This window comes from Triturus cristatus, chromosome 7 (genome assembly GCF_964204655.1).
Source record: "Triturus cristatus chromosome 7, aTriCri1.1, whole genome shotgun sequence".
Lineage (NCBI taxonomy): Eukaryota > Metazoa > Chordata > Amphibia > Caudata > Salamandridae > Triturus > Triturus cristatus.
This window is the reverse complement of record NC_140590.1, coordinates 1284913949-1284935609: the sequence shown is the minus strand read 5'-3', so window position 1 is coordinate 1284935609 and position 21661 is coordinate 1284913949. Positions and strand designations below refer to the sequence as shown.

General features: G+C 41.0%; 1 protein-coding gene and 1 long non-coding RNA gene across 3 annotated transcripts in view; one reads left to right on the top strand and one right to left on the bottom strand.

Annotated features, from left to right (window-relative positions):
• LOC146811894 (sulfotransferase 1 family member D1-like) overlaps positions 1 to 21661 on the top strand; it is a 226479-nt gene that overhangs the window by 142382 nt on the left and 62436 nt on the right. Inside the window, exon 3 of the mRNA XM_085618858.1 lies at positions 7317 to 7442. Coding sequence (XP_085474984.1) covers positions 7317 to 7442 — 126 coding nt within the window. The remainder of the gene's footprint in view (positions 1 to 7316; positions 7443 to 21661) is intronic.
• LOC146811892 (uncharacterized) overlaps positions 4872 to 21661 on the bottom strand; it is a 252533-nt gene continuing 235743 nt past the window's right edge. For both annotated transcript variants that reach the window (XR_014966794.1, XR_014966795.1), the window contains exons 2-3: positions 19844 to 20065; positions 4872 to 5001 (exon numbers count right to left, since the gene is read on the bottom strand). This is a non-coding gene — a long non-coding RNA (uncharacterized LOC146811892). The remainder of the gene's footprint in view (positions 5002 to 19843; positions 20066 to 21661) is intronic.

Genomic DNA, 21661 nt, shown 5'->3' with positions numbered 1-21661 from the left:
TGATGGGAGCAGGCTGCACATAAGTAACTGGAATAAAAGAAGGGAGTGGGATGATTGGCTAGGCTACGAGGGTAGAGATACAGCTTCTTCTGTAGGTTGGAGAGGCATACCACTTGCCAATAGATTCAGCTGCCTAGAAGCAGTGGATTGACCATTATCGTGCACAGGATATGGCCCTGAGGGTACTGAACACACCAGTTCCAAACCACCTCAATCTTCAGATAGCTCTATGTCTGAAAAAAGCATAGGCACTAACCATATTACTCCAACCCTGAAGACAATCGATCAAGAAATCTTGCAGGCCCCAGCCCCATGCACATGCCCCACTCCTGTATCAGGGCTTAGTATTGTATGCCTATGTCCTCCACTGATTTTACGTCCCCCGTTGCATCCATGCTCTCTATTGAGTGCCCAAGTTCCCAAAGAAATGATGCTCATGATTTTTTGGGCACTTTAAAGATCTTAAGCTGGAACCTAGCAGGCATCCATAGGAAATTATGTTTACCAGAGTGGAATGCCTTAGTGGAGGCACATATGATCTGTTTATTCCAGGAGACCTGGAGTACAGAACCACTTTATCGGGTGGGATATGTCACCCACTTTGTCCCTGCAGTACTTCCCAGAAATGGGAAGGGTCGACCCTCAGGAGGCCTACTCATTTGGGTAAGCATTGCCTTGAATTGCCGCATAGAAGCAAAACAAATTAACTGCCCTGATAGATTAGGAATCTCCTTGAGAGGTCCCCAAAGGGGACCTACCCTCGACTTGTTGAATGTATATGCCAGAGGTACTAAACATGGCTCTATGTCCCCGACAGTGTCTATTCTTGAAGCGGAATTTAGAGAAAACTCAGCTGGAGCTCAAGTCTTGGTTGCGGGAGACTTTAATTGTACCTATGAGCCTCTCACATCAGATGATATTCTTGAACCGGGTGAGGATGATGCTAGATGGGGTATCCCAATCCTAACCATTCCCCCGATTAAAAAATGGTCTCAAACTGCGATCCAGCTGAATGCCCTAACGTTGGAGTTCGGTCTAAGAGCTACTAACGGCCGTACAAGTTCAGACCCCACGGGCGCGGCCACATTCAATAGAGCTCACCATACCTCGAGGATTGATTATATCATGCGAGATTTTTTCCTTCGGGGCTTGGTTCAGGATATGGTAGTCCTGCCTACCGTTGAAAGCGACCACAATTCGCTCTCCTTGTCCCTCAAGAATCCTTGGCCCAAGTAAATGATTAAAACATCCCCTAAGCTAGCTCATAAAATCTCTGTCTCCTCCTGCGGAAGACGATTGAAGTGGAATTTGGTTTCAGGGGACGAAACCAAACTTAACACTATCAATGCATTGCTTATTGCCTCACAAATGGAGTTGGATAACATTGACCCGGCCCCTCCAATTCCTGGAAGGGTCACATCCATTTTTGAGGGAACCCTTAGGACTATTGGGAATGTATTTTTGAAAAAGGAGCGTGTGGGCAAGAATATGGCAATCCGTAACCATAGGGGTAAGCATAATTGGTATACATCTGCTTGTAGGCACGCAAAAACGCTTTTGATTAGGGCCATCAAAAGTAAATCCCAAGTAGTGATACAGGGAGCTAGGAAAAATTATAAGGTAACAAGAGTATTGGTGTACCTTAAAAGAGGCAAGCTCTGGGAAAGATTCAAGGCGCTTCTGGGACACAATTAGAGCCAAAAGTAGACCTGATAGCGACCTTATAACATGTAATATTACCAGTCAAGCGTGGGTCAAACACTTCTCTCAATTGTATACTCGCCAAACTGGTGATATTGCTATAGCTACTTCTAATGATGAACAGGCCTGGGAGGTGGCCCTAGTAAATCCCGACCTTCCAATAAAGAGAGTAGACCATGCAACTGGCACCTTATGTACTATCACGTCCCTTAAAGATTGGGAGGCAGATTTGGCAGATCCCCAAAAGGCAGCCGGCCCAGATGGCATCCCTGGGGATCTGCTACACTCAGATATTCCGAAATGGGGTACATTTATCCATTGCCTGCTTAATGCCATCAATAGGGGTGCACCTATTCCCGCATCTTGGAAAGGGGCGGAGGTTGTCCCTATTTTTAAAAAGGGGGCTAGGGATGACCCGTCCAACTATAGACCTATAAGCCTGCTGGACATAACCCAAAAGGTGGTCGGGAAGGTGTTGTTGGTCAGATTACTACAATGGATCGGTGAAAACCACATCCTTTCCGAATACCAGGCAGGCTTCAGAGTAGGGACTGGCACAATTGAACAAGCATTTAGATTGTTGCTAGTGTACTGGAAGGTGGTGGTCCTGGGCAAGGGCAGTCTCTATCTCGCATTTATCGATTTAAAGACTGCCTTTGACCTAGTACCAAGGGAGACTCTTTGGAGAGTTCTCGCTGATATGGGGGTACCCCACTACATACTATTGCTAATTGTAAGGATGCATGAAAACACCTTTGCCCAGATTAGATGGGGCAGGGACGGAGAGAAAACTAGCAGAATCCCGGTAGAGAGAGGGGTTCGCCAGGAATGTGTTCTAGCTCCCACCCTCTTTTCTTTATACGTCAACGGTGTGGTTGAGCATCTGCTGAAAGATCCTTCAGACGAACCATCCCTGGCGGGGGAACATATCCCTACCCTCCTCTTCGCGGATGATACACTCTTACTCTCCAAATCCCCAATGGGTCTCCAAAAATTACTAAACAACTTCCAGCTTTTTTGCGTAGAACGGGGCCTGGTAATCAACACTGACAAAAAGAAATATCTTGTGATGAACCCCCCTAAAAAACCTGTGCGCCCTCCGAGGTTGAATGCCGTACCTTTGGGGAGGGTGGATGTGTTCGATTACCTAGGGATCCGCTTATCGCATAATATGCAGTGGGCTCCTCATCTATGCAAGATGCTGCTAACCCACAAGAGGGGCTCTTTTGAAGGAGCAGCGCTCCTGTGCAATCAGACCTATAGACCCTGTTATCGAAATCTATGCAGCAAGGGGAGTAAGCTCCGCTCTTTATGGGGCTGAGCTGTAGGGCTCATGCAATACTAGTTAGCTGTCAAGTTCTGTAGGGCCATAATGTCACTTCCCCAAGGTACCCCTACGACTCCATTAATGCTTGATTTAGGTTGTCGTCCACTTGGTGATCTGGCGAAATTTCGCCCCCTACTGTTATGGGCACGGTTGTGGCGAGTCCCGGAGCTAGCTAAATATGCTAAAGGCCTCTCCGAAGTTATGTCACTTCCCGGGTGGCATAGGATAAAATGGTTGAGAGATATGAAAGCCCTCCTGTGCAATCTGGGGCTAAGTACAGCATGGGAAAATAGGTCTTCCCCTCCGAAAGCAACACTTAAGTCTTTATACTGGAACTGGATTGCGACCCAACGGAACACTAACTGCACATTGGGCAGACTCACGGAGGACTTTCTGAAATTCAAGGACTTGCCGATCCGGGAATTATATCTTGATATCATAGAGAGACATTTTGATAGGACCCTCTATTTTAAATTTAGGTCCGGGACTCTTCCACTTCATGCTTTTACATCTCGGTGAAAACCCCCAGCCCAGACTATAGAATTTTGCCCTTTTTGCATAGCTAGACAAGAGTCTGTGGCGCATTTTTTATTTGAATGCCAGGAGTATGTATACCCAAGAAGAAGATGGCTTAAGCAATTGTGTCGCTCGTTAGGAACCAGGCATCACACTGAGGCACTACGCATTTTAATGTCAGACTCTCGCCCTTTGTATGCTTGTGCCCTTTCAAAATTTTTATCATGGGCATGGTCCATTAGAAGCAAAAGGCTTAAAGAAATTGTTTAATCTGTTCTTAATACCTATTTATGATGTGCTTCTTTCTTTTATTTTAAAAATTGGTTTTTAAGGTTAAATGAAATCAAATTCTTTTTAACTGTGAAGCTTTTATGATATGTTTTTATCGAAATAAAGCCTTTTACTTGACTTGACTTGATTAATGACCGATATTTTCAAAAACTATATTTCTTACCTCCAAGTCGATATTCTTGACCAAAATATTCTTGCTGTCGATATTTCTGCATCACGATCTTTCCAACTCGATATTTATTTATGTCGACATTTCAAACTTGATATTCTGTCTGTGCACCAGATCTTAATTGACTACGGTGAAGGGGATTCTGAAAGACAACCTAACTTACTTGAATGTCTGTTCGGTTCATGAAGACATAGATCATATGGAATAATACAATGAATAGAGTTCCATTTTACGAGATAGGTGATAAAATAAATTATTTATACTCACCCTTGATTTCCAAAATATATCAGAAACTTTCCAAGATTTAATTTCTTCAGACCACCTTGGCCGACATCAAGTCTTGGGACACGGTAGTTAATGGGAAATAATACCCCCACGCTTTGTGGCTGTATAAATTAACCACTAGTCCAAATTTATTGTACTTGCCTTTCCGGTTGTAGGAAAAATAAGTAAGGACATTTTGGCTAGGTAAAAAACTTGAATTTGCACAGAAATGATTGTGTTTTTTTGGTGGGGTAGTAGACTTACAGTTAACAAACGCATTTTTTAAGGTTTTGGTGATGGTAGCCAATGAATTGATCACAAATACTTAACTATTTTTAGGTGCATGTGAATTTTGGGCTCCAAATGACTGTTTCTGTTTTCTCTTCTTTTGAACAGAAAGGACATTTACCATTCCCTCACTTTTTTGGTATATCATATATATGTTTTACTGTTTTTAGCGATCTTGTAATATATTTATAATAATTATTCAATATTGTTGACATATAGTTTATGGATATAGGACTACCTTACTGTATTATATACCTTAATGTATAAATCTATTTACACACACCCAAGATTCATATATTGCACATCCATTTAATTGTCTGCAGCAGTTCTATTGTGCGAGTACGTCCTTAATATAAGGCTTAATGCTTCCATCAAACGTTACAGCTTCGAGTCCAAACTCTGGTCGTGCATCCGAGTATCCTTGTCATGGTTTGTTAGTCAAAACCTATATAAAAAAAAAAGAAAATGGATGTATTGCTCTAGGTATACACTTTCGCAACTCAAAAGTGGCTGAAATAAATGTCTGTGTTTGTACCGCTTGTAAATACATTACGATTGCTGATACATGAGCAAAGTGGTCAGGCCCCAAGCATCTTATACAACTTTATGGGCCTCATCACGACTGGCCTAGGGTTCCCAACCGGGTTTTCACTAGACACCATTTTACCAGCCCTTATTCTTTACGCTAATATTGAATGATACTTTGAGTGCCTCAACAGCCAAGCCTCGACCCCGACTGTATCTGCAGCAAGAGAGACACATTAAGGGACAGATTTACTATTTTTTCACGTAGTGCTCTGGAGCAGCCGCAAATGCTGCGCTGCGCTACATGAAAAGGAGAGAGGAGGAGAGCGCCCTATTTACTCAAATAAGGCACTCTCCTCCCCACTGACTAGCGCCGGCGTGAAATCTTCTGCTGTCAAGGCCGAGACACCTTTGAGCAGGCCCGGACTGGCCATAGCGGGCACCGGGCAATCCCCCGGTGCGCCGCACGGGTGGGGGCCGGTTTTGGGCCCCTGGGGGCCGTTTTTGTTACAGGGCCGTTTTTGCAGCATAGCTGTAAAATCGGCCCTGTAACAAAATCGGCCGAAAACCGGCCCTGGCAAAGAGCTCGGCGGCACCCCCAAGCCCCGGGGGGCTGGCCGAGCACTTTGCCAGGGCCGGTTTTGGTTCCCAGTCCGGCCCTGCCTTTGAGCCATGGTGCAAGGGTGTCTCCGTGAGTCTAGCATAGGTTTTGTACAGGAGGGGTACCCTTCCTGTACAAAATACCATGCCTGGACACGATGCAAAGCTTTTCCCACTTGTATGCGTGCTGCACAGTGCAGCACGGATGCAAAGTCAGAAAAGTAAGGAGAAATTAAAGCATTTCTACTTCCTTGCGCCTACTTTAAAAAGGCACAGTTTTCTCATGCTAAGCCCAATCTACTTTATTTAGTAAATTGGGTTTAGCACGAGAAACTATGGATGGTTGCATGGGAACGCCCATGCTCCACCCCCATGGCACTAGGTAATTTAAAGCAGTACCTTGTGCTGCTTTGCATTACTCTTCCATCATTTTGGATTTTTCGCCAATTTGCTTGACTTTTGTGATGCAAACAGCGCAATATCTTCGTAAATCTCCCCATGAATGTTCCTTTCAGTCGGTACTAATCTTCACCCCCACCCCCTCACCTCCACTGCTTTACCAAACCCTCTTTCCTCTCCCCCACCACACGCAGTAGGCCCCACTCCCCTTAAATAGGATCGTTAAACCCCACACCATTGGAATTCCCTGAAGTTTTGCGCCTGGCAAACGTAGGTCTGCACAGTTATTGAACATTCTGCGGGGGAGATTTACAAACATGCTGTATTGGGTTAGCACCACAAACGTGACGCTAACCAGCCCAAAATGTTTTTTTTTGCTATTTACTTTTCAGCTCAAAACTTGTTTTGCGCTGGAGAGCACCCTCAAACTAATGAAAACTAATGAAAAGCATTTGCCGAGGGGGCATTGACCATGAGTGGACATGGGCGTTCCCATGCAACCACACATGACCTTTGACGCAAAACCATATTTTCCATGAATTGTAGACATGGTTTTGCGCCAAAAATGCCTTCATTTCCCCGTGCTTTTTCGACTTGCAGCATGCATACAAAGTGGGAAAAGCTTGCCATTGTGTCTAGGCATAAATTTTTGTACAAGAAGGGTACCTTTCCTGTACAAAACCTATGCTAGACTCATGCACACACCCTAGAGCTATGGCGCTAAAGTGTGTGCATGGTACACGGCTGCTGAAATCAGCACTGTTGCAAGGGAAATGGGAGGAGAGACTCATATCTCTGAAGATATGGCTCCCTCCCTGTCTCGCAATGCAGCGCAGTCTCTAGGGGGGGTTGCGTTGCGTGACTTTTTTGTAAATCTCCCCCTGTGTGTCTAGCTCATAATAATCTAAGAGGTGTCGCAATCAACAGGTCGTGCTACAGGGATTCCTCTTACCTGAAATTCTTATTCACTTGGAGTTTATTGATACTAATCGGCCATTTTGCATGCCCAATTTTACCTACTGTTAAACCGCAAAATTATTTTAGTTGCAGCTATTTCTTTTTTTCCACACTATAGTGACATCACCATGCCTGCCCGGATGTTTTCATCGCACGGATTTCCGGTTTCTTCGAGTAATTTGAGATGTTTACTTATCACAGTGTGTTCCGTTTTGATATTTCTTGTGTGGTAAATTTTGTTCCGTCTTTCCTTTTTTTTGTTTCTTGGTTTCTTTGCAGGAACCACCTGGGTCAGTGAAATAGTGGATTTGATTCTTAATGAAGGGGACATAGAGAAAACCAAACGAGAACCCATCTATATCCGGGTGCCATTTCTGGAGTTTGCAGCCCCAGGACTTCCTACAGGTACTTCCAAGAACCCCTTTCCATAACTACCTGAAAGTTCCTGGTTCTGCCAGTTGATCTTTAGAAATGTTTCTGACCGTAGTTTCAGTCCTCTTTATGTGCTTCTGAGGGAATTACAAAGCGTCCACACAAATCAAATCAAATATATCTTTATTCGGTTATAATGAACAATAACCATAAAAGCACAATAAATCCAAGTTAAAACAATAATTTCCTGAGCAGCACAATACATATTTACATATCACATTATCATAGATTTCGGCATCTAAAAACATTTTTAAGAAACACAGTAACAGATGCGATAACAAATTCATTTTCTAGAAATTGCAATGCTAAAAAAGCTGGTCGGCAGCATTTCAGACCAAAGTTCTTTAAAACAGGTACAATCAATCTCTTTCTTAATCCATCATAATATTTACAGAAAAACATGATATGGATAGTTGATTGCGGTGAGACATCATCGCACGGGCACTTACACAAATCTCTAGACCAGTCGTTCACCACTGGAAAACTTAGGGATCTTAATAAAATATTCAGTCTAAAACGAGTCAACAAAAAACGGTCAAAGTGTTGATCTATTAGAAATAAATATGGCTGAATAGTTGGAGTCAGCAGAGTTAAATAGTGGGCTTGTGCCGTGGGTTTTCTCATCTCAGTAATTGCTCTAATTTTGCCCAGCAGGCCCATACAACTGGCTTTAAGATCTTTCCTAGATATACTACTCATCAAAGAAGGCTCTGTGTAATATTCTGGGTGTCCTATTTTTGTAAGGAACATTTTCACATACTCCAACCATCTAATAAGTTTGACACCATCAGACTTCAGAGCATCTGCCAATATATAGCGATTAAAACCAGTTTCGTCTGACGACCAAATTTTGTGCCAAAGAAGGACAGGTTGAATCGTAATAATGTCTTCTAAATATGGAACGCCTAGTTCCAGGTGGCAAATATAATTTGAGCTACTTTGTGGTAGGGCCAAGAGAAACTTAAGAAACATATTTTCCGCGATCTGCAGAGCGTTTATGTCTGTGTAGCCCCATATGCCCACTCCATAAGTAGCTATAGACACACATTTGGCCTTATAAATATGTAAGAGTTCTACCGAGAGGCGCTTTCCTAATTTACGGCTGAAGTTTGATAGGGCCATTAATGCCTTAACAAACAACAGGCGTCTGATTTTGACATCCTCTGACCATGATCCTGTCCTATCGAATAAAATCCCTAAGTATGAAAATATTTTAGTACTCTCTATTGGTCTACCATCAATGTATAGGGTTTTAACCCTCTTATTTGTCCCAACCTCACAGTTCATAGTATATGTTTTAGAGCAGTTTATTGTAAGTCCCAAATTGGACATAAAACTGGAAAATAAATTAACAACCCTTTGAAGTCCAAGTGGTGCACGGGCCATTAAAACTGCATCATCTGCATACAGGAGAGCAGGGATGTGTCGCTTATCCGCCTTCTGTAGATCCCTGCACTCTTTAACTAAAATAGATTCTAAGTTATTTATGTATAATGTGAAGAGAAATGGGGCAAGGACACAGCCTTGCCGCACTCCTCTCCCAATTCTAAAGTGACTCGTGCATTCTCCGCCTCTCCCATATCTGACCTTAGCCCCGGAATAAAGCTCCCTTAAAAATTTGATTATTAAAAAATCCACGCCTAGTCCTTCTAAAATCGACCACAGCTTATCATGGATGACGCAGTCGAAGGCTGACGTTAAGTCCACAAAAGTCATAAATAGTCTGCCCTTTTTTGCCCTTGTATACTTGTCCATTAAAATATGCACGTTTAAGCCCTGTTCAACTGTACCCAGACCCTTGTGAAACCCATATTGTAGGTCACTAATAACATCTTGTTCTTCAGCCCAGGCCTGCATTCTATCCAGTAAAACCCGCCCAATGATCTTGGCTGTAGAGTCCAACAACAAAATCGGACAATAGCAAGCCGGATTCATCCTGTCTCCCTCTTTAAAAATTGGTACGATCGTGGATTCGTACCATGTTGGTAAAAAGCCGCTTTTATTACATGCATTAAAAACCTGGGTTAAAAGCGGACCCCATAATGCTACATTTGATTTGAAAAGGTCCACAGGAATACCATCTGGCCCTGGGGCCTTGCCACCCAGGCTAGAGTTAATTGCTGCTGTAATCTCGTTCAGTGTAAAATCCATTCTTATTTCTTGTACTATACCTTCTGTATTCAATACGCTACCTTGGACCTCTAAAGTCGGATTTTTATACAAATTTGAATAATGTTTTATCCATTCTGGTTCTGAGATGGCAACCTCCATAACAGCCATCTCTTTATTAACTAAAAAAGGGGCATTCACCGCTTTCCAGAAGGCAGAAAAATCATGACTTTCAGCAGCATCATGTAAGGCCCGCCATGTGTTCTGTTTTAAGATTGACTTTCTAGCTTTAAGTACAGTTTTATAATTTCGTCTTGCCTCCCTGATATGGTCAATATTTTTTACTGTGGCATGTATACAATTTTTAAGATTGGAATATGCCTTTGTACATTCAGCATCGAACCATCCTTGATTATTAGTAGCTCTCCTGTTAACTTCAACAAAAAGTGATTTCTTAATATAGTTTGAGATAGCCACAAAGTTTTCCCTAATCTCTTGGCTGGGTGTGTTTTCGTCCAAGCATGACAAGAGCATGTTTCTACAATTAAAAACAATTTTTGAAATAAGTTCATTAGTGTCTGCGGTAGCCCATTTAAGTGCAAAACCGTTTTGCCTAACCATGGCAATATTATCAACATTATCAATGGATGTTATTCTAGCATTAGTGCTCTGTTTAAGCACTGTCACATCTACGCTTAAAGGGAAATGATCACTTAGGGCTATCTCGTGTGTCTTAAAAATTTTAATACAAGAAAAATATCTACATGAAGACAAAATAAAATCTATAGTGGAAAATGTACCACGAGCATTAAAGGTAGGGCTAAAAGGAACCATGGGTAAGCACAGACTATTAGCAAATCCTAAATCAAACGTAAACATTATATCGTTCAAAGAATCACTATATAATGTATGCTGGAAGTGAACAAAACTCTCCGAATTTTCATACGTTAGGCCACAAACATCTTTATCAATATGTTTACAAATGGGGGAATTAAAATCCCCACCCCAAATCACAAATACCTCCTTATTTAAACGAGTAATTAAGGTATGTAAAGAACAGCTCAATGATTTCAATGTTTCTTTAATCAGAGCGGGTGTCAAATTGTTATAAAAGTTCAATATTGCCAAACAGAGAGTTCTATCCACATGTAAAATGACTATGTGATAGTAAGGTTCGGTGGCTATAAATTCGATTTTCCCTTCAATGAGGTAATTTGAGACGTACGTGCACAACCCCCCCCCCCCCCTTAGCTCTGCCAGATGTTGTTGCAATAGCTGGGGTATGGAATGTTTTGTAGCCACTTATATGTAAAGGGTCTATCGCCCAGGTTTCTTGTACTTTAACAATATTAAAATTATTAACAAAATCGATCCACAAAGTGTTAAAATCCTTAGATTTTAACCCGGCGACATTCCAGAACAGGAGTTGGCACTTGTCCTCTGGTTCTTTTCCATTTTCATTAACCCCCACATTACCAACATAAGATTGAGTGAAGCAGGTATGTTATGGTGGAGGGGAAATTAATACTGACGTTCTAATACCCAGCGTTTCACGCTCTAACCCAGTACTTTCCTTTTCATTGAGGGCGGGCTGAGCAACTAATATATTAGTAGATGCCGAAACTAGATGTCCCGTGCTGAGCTCAAAGCCCAAAGCGTCCACACATTTTCTGAGTAATTCTACACACATTTTTACAGAGTTTTTCACATGCTTCTAACTATTGCAAAGGTGTTGTAATATATTTTACACCATGTTCCTTAAAGAAAGCATTTATTTAGTATTCTTCACACTATTTCTATTGAAAGCGTCACATATTTTGTGAAGAATTTTGCACTCAGCAGTTCGCACTTTAAAAAAATTATTATGAACAAGTTATTCAGTTTAAAAAAAATGTCATTATACTTATAAAGTGCTTTCGCTACTGCATTGTAGAATTAGACATGGAAATGGTGCTGGCTTGAGCTAGGCCCGCCCATGTCAGACTTCCGGCTTCTGACATCCACTGAAGATACGTGATGCCAGCAACTTTGTCACCTTGCTCCTTTTGCAATCTAGATGTCCTGCTATGTCTCCGCTGGGCCGGTGGACATGGTAGGCTTGGCCTCATGCACAAGTTACTGGTAATGGCTAGGTCCCTTGGACCTGGTGGCTCCTCTGTGCTCGGTGGGATCAGCAGCATCAGACATCATTAGCATCAGTGTGATTCAAAAAAGGAAGAGTCGCTCTCTGGATGGAAAGGAACAAACAACGGTGGCAGCAAAGGTGCCCTCAATCAGGCTTCCCAATATATAAAAAGACATTCTTCCCACTGCAGCACTATGATGTGCAGCCTCAGGTGAAACAAAGCCCTGCAAGTTTGCTTTGACATTAACTTTGTCTCCCTTCCCCATTACTCTTGCTGACCTGTCGACACAATGATTATACTGTTAACCATGACCGTCCTCCTGATAGTCATGTTTTACCACACTACTCTCCATAACTTCAAATGTCCATCTAAATAGTATTTATCGTGATCAAAAATGTATTTCAACATTGGAGTATAATGTTATAGGGTTACTTTGTGGACCACCACAAGTGCGAGGAGGGGGTAGGGACATGTTTTCAGTAAGCCATGTGGAAAAAGGAGTGAGGAAGTTTGGCTCTGATGGGCTCGAAGGTAACAGGGCTCCAATTTGGTGGGGTTATCACAGGCTTTCCCATTTAGTCCTTCCAATCCTGGACCATGTGGGCTCACTGGGTCTACTTGGCTTCATTTGCTCCACACCAAGGTCTTTCCTTAATGGGCCACATAAAATCAACTTCCCTGGGTGATGGATGTTAGACAAGATAGCATATTCCTCACCGATGGCAGGACTCCTCATCTGGTCAACCAAAAGTGACCAGGATAATACATAGAAAAAAGAAGACAGAAAAAGTAGACCTCTCAGGCCCTCCTGTATCATCATCAGCACATTATCAGAGCTTCGAAAAAGTAACTTTAGAGAAAAATAATGTTTACGTTTTTTTTGTGAGAAATGGAAGAAACATTCTCTAATGGTAAAAAGTTTAAGTTGAAGGCCCACTTGCCAATATGTTGAGTCCATCGTTAGGATGCCATCCTAGACTCTGACTTGTGCCGCATTTTTTGTGGGCTCTTCTATCTCTGCATGGGATCACTGACAAAAAATCGAAGGTCTAAAAATTGACCTACAATAATATCGGAGCAGAAATATCGATGTCAAGAATATCGACATCCTATCTACAACATGGTAAGTACAAAAATATCGAAATTAAAATATCGATGTCAAAAATATCGTAATTAACTAATATCGTTTTTTCTTTAGTTTTAAAAATTATGTAAAATAAACCAAATAACACTTATAATTAAAATAAACATAATTAAATATAGTTTATAATGTTTAAAATTAATAATTAATATATATAATTTAATAAAACATTAATTAAACATATACATATAATATATATACTTACTTAATAATTATTTTAGTAACTTAGAAATTATTTTTTTTTTTATAAATTACCAATACATCTATACACATAAAACAATAACATGAATACAAATTAAATAATTACATATAACAAATTAATTAATTAATTACTAATAATATATTACATTAGCTAAAATAATACAAAACATATTAAATATCAGACAGAATAAAACTACTACTCCAACTCCAAGAAAAACAACAGTAAGGAAAATGTTGGATAGCTTAGGGCTAAAAATTACTATTTCCACTCCAGGGAGTGTAACAGTAGGGAAAGTGTTGGATAGCGTAGGGGTAAAAATGACTATTCCAATTTCAGAGAGTGCAACAGTAGGGATAGTGTTGGATAGCGTAGGGGTAAAAATTACTATTCCAACTCCAAAGAGTGCAACAGTAGGGAAAGTGTTGGATAGCATAGGGGTAAAAATTACTATTCCAACTCCAGAGAGTGCAACAGTAGGGAAAGTGTTGGATAGCGTAAGGGTAAAAATTACTATTCCCACTCCAGAGAGTGCAACAGTAGGGAAAGTGTTGGATAGCGTAGGGGAAAAAAATTACTATTCCAACTCCAGAGAATGCAACAGTAGGGAAAGCGCTGGATAGCGTAGGGATAAAAATTACTATTCCCACTCCAGAGAGTGCAACAGTAGGGAAAGTGCTAGATAGCGTAGGGGTAAAAATTACTATTCCCACTCCAGTGAGTGCAACAGTAGGGAAAGCGTTGGATAGCGTAGGGGTAAAAATTGCTATTCAAACTCCAGAGAGTGCAACAGTAGGGAAAGCGCTGGATAGCGTAGGGGTACAAATTACTATTACCACTCCAGAGAGTGCAACAGTAGGGAAAGCGCTGGATAGCGTAGGGGTAAAAATTACTATTCCCAGTCCAGTAAGTGAAACAGTAGGGAAAGCGCTGGATAGCGTAGGGATAAAATTTACTATTCCCACTCCAGAGAGTGCAACAGTAGGGAAAGCGCTGGATAGCGTAGGGGTAAAAATTACTATTCCCACTCCAGTGAGTGCAACAGTTGGGAAAGCGCTGGATAGCGAAGGGGTTAAATGAACAATATAATGAATTAAATAATGTGTTATTAAATAATAGCATATTAATAATTAATTTACTAAATAATTTTTAATCAATACCAATAAATTAAAATAAATATTTAACTAAATAACATTAAATTACATCCCACACTATTCCCCCTTTAACACACATCACACTACACATACAAAAAACACAATTAATTTAACTATCAATTAATCAATTAATAACAATTATTAATACTTTCTTTATAATTAATATAGTTATAAATTAACTAGTTAATACATATTAACTACCAAATAACAGTTATTCACCAATTAATTATTAATTAACAATACATTAATTAGCAATAACAACAAATAATAATTATTAATACATTAATTATATATAATATATTTAACTAAGTAATAACAATTAATTACCAATTAATAATCAATTAACAATTACTTAATAATAAATACCAATAAAAAAACAAGATCATTAATTAATTTAATTTAATTACATCCCACCCTATTCCCCTATAAACCCACAACCCACCTCACATAAAAAAATCACATAATTAATTTAATAATCAATTAATAAAAATAAATCACCAATTAATTAGTAATTAGCAATAAATTAATTTACAATGACAATAAATAAAAATCAATAATAAATTAATTATAACAAATATAATTAACTAATTAATAAACATAATTTACAATTAACAATTAATTAACAATTAATTAATGATAAATACCAATTAAAGAAAACATATTAATTATAATTAAATTACTTCCCACCCTATTCCCCTGTAAACCCACAACCCGCTCTGATACTAAAACGCTAAATTTACTTTAACAAAATTACTAATTTCTAAACATTTATTTTTAAATTTATTAAAATACATTACAAAAATGTTTAACATACATATAACATACATATTAAAATACATAACACTAAAAAAAATCGATATTATTGACAACGATATTTTTGCTTGCGATATTACTTACTTCGATATTACTTACTTCGATATTAAAAAAAACGATATTACTTACCTTGGGGTCGATATTCTGGTCAACGATATTCTTGACTTCGATATTCTGTCCCTACGATATTAAAAACTCGATATTAATGTAGGTCGATATTTAAAACTCGATATTTTGTCTAACCACCCTCTGCATGCTGTACTGACATATGGATGCCTGTCCCTCAGGGCAATTCTTCCATGGCCTCGCCCTCCTCCTACTTCAGCTGCATGATCAGCTTCAAATGACTGCGAGCCTTGCCCTTCCCCAAATATAATCTATCACCTTACTATGAATTCCAAGCACATGCCTATGTTGCATCCACTCCAATCTATTTTTAATCCTATAACTCATTGAGCCCATGTTCCTATTGGAAATGACATGGCAGTCACATGACTGTTTCTTTAGTCTGTCTGCAGTTGATTCCCAGCTATATATTGAGTCCATGCCTCCTTGGGAATTCATAACATTCCTACTGAGCTTGTGCGCTGTCCACATCCCATCTATTGAGTCCTCGCTAGAAGATATATGTCTTCTAATTGAGCCTCAATGTTATTCATGACCTATCACCAATCGATCCCATGCTTCCACTGGGGGACCGTATGCCCTTTTTCTTGAACCCTGGTGCTATTTATTTTATGAAAATAATTGAGCCCATGTACCATTTGTCATCGCCACACCCTGCTTGCCACGGAATCACCCTTGTCTAGCCCAGGTGAAGATTCCTTCTTGTCCTCAAGAACTTGACAAAGTCAGGATAAAAAAAAAACGATATTACTTACCTTGGGGTCGATATTCTGGTCAACGATATTCTTGACTTCGATATTCTGTCCCTACGATATTAAAAACTCGATATTAATGTAGGTCGATATTTAAAACTCGATATTTTGTCTAACCACCCTCTGCATGCTGTACTGACATATGGATGCCTGTCCCTCAGGGCAATTCTTCCATGGCCTCGCCCTCCTCCTACTTCAGCTGCATGATCAGCTTCAAATGACTGCGAGCCTTGCCCTTCCCCAAATATAATCTATCACCTTACTATGAATTCCAAGCACATGCCTATGTTGCATCCACTCCAATCTATTTTTAATCCTATAACTCATTGAGCCCATGTTCCTATTGGAAATGACATGGCAGTCACATGACTGTTTCTTTAGTCTGTCTGCAGTTGATTCCCAGCTATATATTGAGTCCATGCCTCCTTGGGAATTCATAACATTCCTACTGAGCTTGTGCGCTGTCCACATCCCATCTATTGAGTCCTCGCTAGAAGATATATGTCTTCTAATTGAGCCTCAATGTTATTCATGACCTATCACCAATCGATCCCATGCTTCCACTGGGGGACCGTATGCCCTTTTTCTTGAACCCTGGTGCTATTTATTTTATGAAAATAATTGAGCCCATGTACCATTTGTCATCGCCACACCCTGCTTGCCACGGAATCACCCTTGTCTAGCCCAGGTGAAGATTCCTTCTTGTCCTCAAGAACTTGACAAAGTCAGGATAAAAGACAAATGAGTAGAGGTTTTTGCCTGGCGGTCTAGTTGATGGCAGACTTGCCAAAGATGGCATATTGGAAAACCATACCTATAGTCCACCATGCCTACGCATCATAAGCTGGCTTGATGTGGGGAAAAAGAATCTTAATTCATTACATAGATAGTATTTCTTTTTTGATTCATATGTGATGTACTCACAGTTGCCCTACTTTGATTGTCTTGCATCATTGTATTGCAATATTAACTTTACTCCCCAATGTTGTACATGTATCAGAAAGATTTATGAAAACCTCAAAGTCTGTATTCAGCACTGTGAATAAATAAAAACGTATGTGCTTAGGAAGTTGATGATAAGGATTCATGTAGATAGGATTTGGCACCATTCTGCTTAATGTAGCAGGTCCCACTGGGGATACATTCACTTTATGCCTGCATTTTTATAGGATATCTCTATCAAAAAAAGCGTCACTAAAAAGAGAAGAACAATAATATTTCTAATTCCTGATGAAGTCCCTGTTAGGGACGAAATGCGTTGGCTGGGCTGCTATTCAATTTTGGAAAGAATAAGTTTGTTTTGAAATATCATGCCTTGGCTCCTGCATTATTTTGAAATCCATGAGAAGAATCTCGGTGTGTGAATGATCACTACATCAAGCCAAATTTGCATTATTACTCACTTGGCTTCCCAAGAAATTTTTGTGCATTGACTGGAACTGAATGAAGAAGTTGCATGGCTATAATAATAATTTGGACTGACATTGTATTGAGTTGATTAAAATGTAGATTAAATTATTTTTTGGACTTCCTGAGCACTCCCTTCTTACGTATATTTGTTCATTACATAGATAGCATTTCTTTTTTGATTCATATGGGATATGCTCACAGTTGCCCTACTTTGATCGTCTTGCATCATTGTATTGCGGTATTAACTTTACTCCCCAATGTTCAGAAAGATATATGAAAACCACAAAGACTGTATTCAGCACTGTGAATAAATAAAAACGCATGTGCTTAGGAAGTTGTGAAGGATCATACTTAATAATAATATATTTGCAGTGCTGGAGACACCCAATCACTTTACAGAGACCGGAAATCAAAAAACCTGTGGGGCATATGTACAAGCACTGGTGATAACTATTGCTAACGCCAATTAGTGGCAGTATTTTTATGGCTGATATCTATTGCCACGTTAGTGGTGAATTAACAAGCCATCACTACATGGTGATAGTATCAGGGATCGCGGTGAAAACTGCCGCTAACATTAGCACGATGGTGATATGAATTCCGGCGTTAGCGAGCGAAAACTAACGATAGGCCCATTAGCGGCAAAAAAACTCATGTTAGTCAGCCCATCGTGAGTTTTTTTGGCGTCTAATGCAAAAAATAGCCTATCAGTCAACATTCAATAGAAAATAGGCATAAAAACCAATAAAATGCAGAATGGAGCAGCCAGGGACAAATGCAGCACACATCAACAAACTCTGCAAGCTACCCAACATCCAGGATGACCAGGATGAGAGCCAGGATGCCTCGCTGGACCTGCGTCTGGAGCCTGGATGCCTCGCTCGACCTGGGTCTGGAGCCTGCATGCCTCGCTGGACCTGCGTCTGGAGCCTGGATGCCTCGCTGGACCAGCGTCTGGAGCCTGGAGTGGGATGTGGAGGAGCTGTGGAGTCGATGAGCCATGGCGGTAGACATTGAGGCGCGACGATCTCCCGTACCTGGTGGTGAAATCTGGCAGGTCACATGGAGACACGTTGCTGACCTGTGTGAGAAGACCGCCTTGTGCACCTTGGAGCTGTTAATATTAGAGGCGCTCCTGCGCCCCAACGTAGGAGGTCTGCATCGCATACTATGATCCACTGCTACACTGGGGTACACGGAGGAGATTACCAATGGTGGATGCCGCCTCTCTGCATCACAGGCCAGATGATGTTGGGCTGGCCAGAAGCTGTGGAGGGTGAGGCCCCTTGAGCTGCACCGAACCTGTGTGGCGGGAGCGCTGCAACTTCACGCCTAAGGGGGCCCTGCTGCATCAACTGCAACTGCAGGTTCACCAGCGGACTTGGCGGCGACTGCTGTACCCACGCTTGTGAAATCCCACCTGGCTGAGTCTCCTGCTGGGTGAGCCACAGATTTGGAGAGAGTTTACCGGATTATGCCTCTTTGTCAATGTCCAGGGAAGGAGAAGGTGAGACATGTAGCGGAGGAGGCACGGGGGTCGAGTCGCCCAGGCCTAGCACCAGTAGATGACACATCCCCAGTGCCGTCTATGGCGGAAGAGCGTCTCCCCAATGCTTCCAAGCAGTACAAGAAGAGGAACAATCATCACATGATGATAACTTCCTCATGTTATCGTGCCATTCTTCCTTCACAGGCGGGAGGGTGGGTAGGGCTGCGTCACTCATGGAGCAGGGCAGGGGCGGAGTGGCATGCCCACTCAAGTGCGTAGTGACTGTTTGATCGGCCCACTCAGGCTGCACAAAGTTGTCATGCGCACTGTCCTGATCGCAATGCAGGCTGCATTACAGCCTGCATGGAGAACATGCCCACACCTCCAGCCTCTGGCTGAATGCCTCGCCCCGGCGCCAATTACCAATCCGAACGCTGCATTGCAGCGTTGTGATTGGCTTAGGGGAGGGAGCCTGGATGCCTACTTCCTGTTCCTGGAAGCAGACTCAGGGGAGCAGGAGCAACGAAGACATGGCACCCAGCCTCAATGTAAGATTTCTCTCATTTAAATATTTACAACACCCGCTCACACACAGACCCCGGTCCACGCCCCATCCTTTGTTCTTTCTGGTGTTTCCCACCTCTCAGATGTCCAGTCCCCCCTGCAGCACTTCTCAATGGCGGCCGCTGTGTGGCCATGCGCAGCATGCGTACCACTGGTGTGCCAAAGTTATATATGGAGTTACGACTCATACCATTATATCGCATTCCATTACAATGCATACTAATACTAGGCATATTGCAACAGTAGGGAAGGTGTTGGATTGCGGAGATGTATTCCCACTTCAGTGGGAGCAACCCTAAAACTGACCCTTGCACCCCAAAGCAAGCCCTGAACCCTAAAATGTATCTTTGAGCCCACCAAAAAACACCCCAAATTTCATATTTGACACAAATGCACACCCCAAAATTCAAAGTTTACATCATAATACACCCCACATTTCATCTCCGACACCAGAAACCTATACTAAAAATAAAAAATACCCTACTACTGACCTCAAAATGCGTTGTAATGGAATGCGATGTAAAGTCACCTGCATTGTTGGATTTGCGTTCTAAAGGCAGTACGATGCAATGCCTGTGTCGTAATGGACGTCTCCCATGCCAGAGGCAAGTCATAGGCAAGCCCGTCTGCATCCGTCTGCCCCTTGGGTGGGTCAGGAATATCGAAGCCAGGATATAGATAGGTCACAATTCCGTAACCAGAATATCTAGGGACTAAACATCAAAAGGGAGAATGTATATATTTTTTATACCAATACTCCACATCTACATACCTTTTTGATTTTATTGAGCAGAAACAGTAGAGTAATTCATTACATCATAAGCAATAACAATCGAATATTAATATTATTTTGATACTACAAAAATAAGCTTCACAATAAAATGATAAAAGAATTCCATAGACATCAGGGATCAGTTATAGCTCTGGAGTTATCTCGGGTCTTCCTTAAAAAAAGAATAAAGTGCAGTGTGGCTACAGTACATTTGGTGGTGTTTTAAAACCTTACAAAAAAACAAGATGGCATTTATCAGCTGTACCCCTCCCTACCCTTGATAATAGTACAGTATAGAAAAATCCTTAAAAAGTGCAAATTTCATATCTTTTATAGATACAGCCATCTGAGATCATTAAAGTGATTCTCTTTATTACCTAAATCATCCATGATCAACAATTTTTCAATAGTCAAACACAAACTCCATTATAGCAGCTCTAAATAAATCCTTGTCGAGTTGTTCCCTATGTCTCCAAACCTCACAAATCTTTTAATTGTGCCTACCTATTTTGCATATGCATCTTCAAATTTCCTTGTACGAAGCATTTTCCTATGTCATTCTAAATATGCGGGCACTCGACTTGTCCTAGAATTCTGCAGAATCAAGGAGCGCGCCACTAAAGAGGTACTTGAAATAAAAGCTTCCTTGCCTTTTAAATTTTGAGGGATTTGCCTCTGTGTTGACAGGCCAAAAAGTGCCACTGCAACCTCTGGGTCGACTTTGCTCTGTAAGCCTTCACTAAGAGCGCCAAATATTTTTTCTCAAAATTGCGCCAGTGATGGACAGGTGAAGAAAGTATGGATCCAATCTCCTCCACCTAATTGCTGGCATTGAAAACATCTATCTTCCAATTCTGTGTAGATCCTGTGGAGGGCTTTAGGAGTGCAATATGTCATGCATTGTGACAAAAAGACATATGCTTAAAATGTGCTGCCCTTAAGGCTTTACTGTCAAGTTGCGCGATCATCTGCCACTCGACCTCTGATAAAAAGCATGGCGTTGTCGCAGTAATATTTGCCTAAAAATTCTTTATTAGGTGGTTTTCCCCTTGACTCTGCAGAAATCGATACCAATTACCCACCCCACTCGGCCTTACTTTAAAGAGAGCAGTCACTATTGATTAGGGGCTGGCGTGGGATAGAAGACAATATCTTTTCACTAGGTAGATAATTTGTATGAATGCCCCAAAAAATAGCTTACTACGATCCCCGGACCTAGCTAGAATTTCCTGCCTGGTGATGCATCTCCCTCTCAGTAAATAATGGCCCAGCCAGTTGAAGCCATTTGAATTGCAAAACCTCAAATGACTAGACTGGATAAGTAAAACTTTGCAGTCTTTTAACTGTTCAGTTCAGTTATTCTTTATTTCGATGGTTAAAAATCATCATAAAAATTCATATTATAAAAAGCAAAACAACACACATGATTTTACATTAAATTAGCATAAAAACAACCATCAACCAAACTGATACAATTCATGTAAGGTGCAATGTTACATACATAATTACTTAATCTCTCGTGTTCCTTAATCTTACT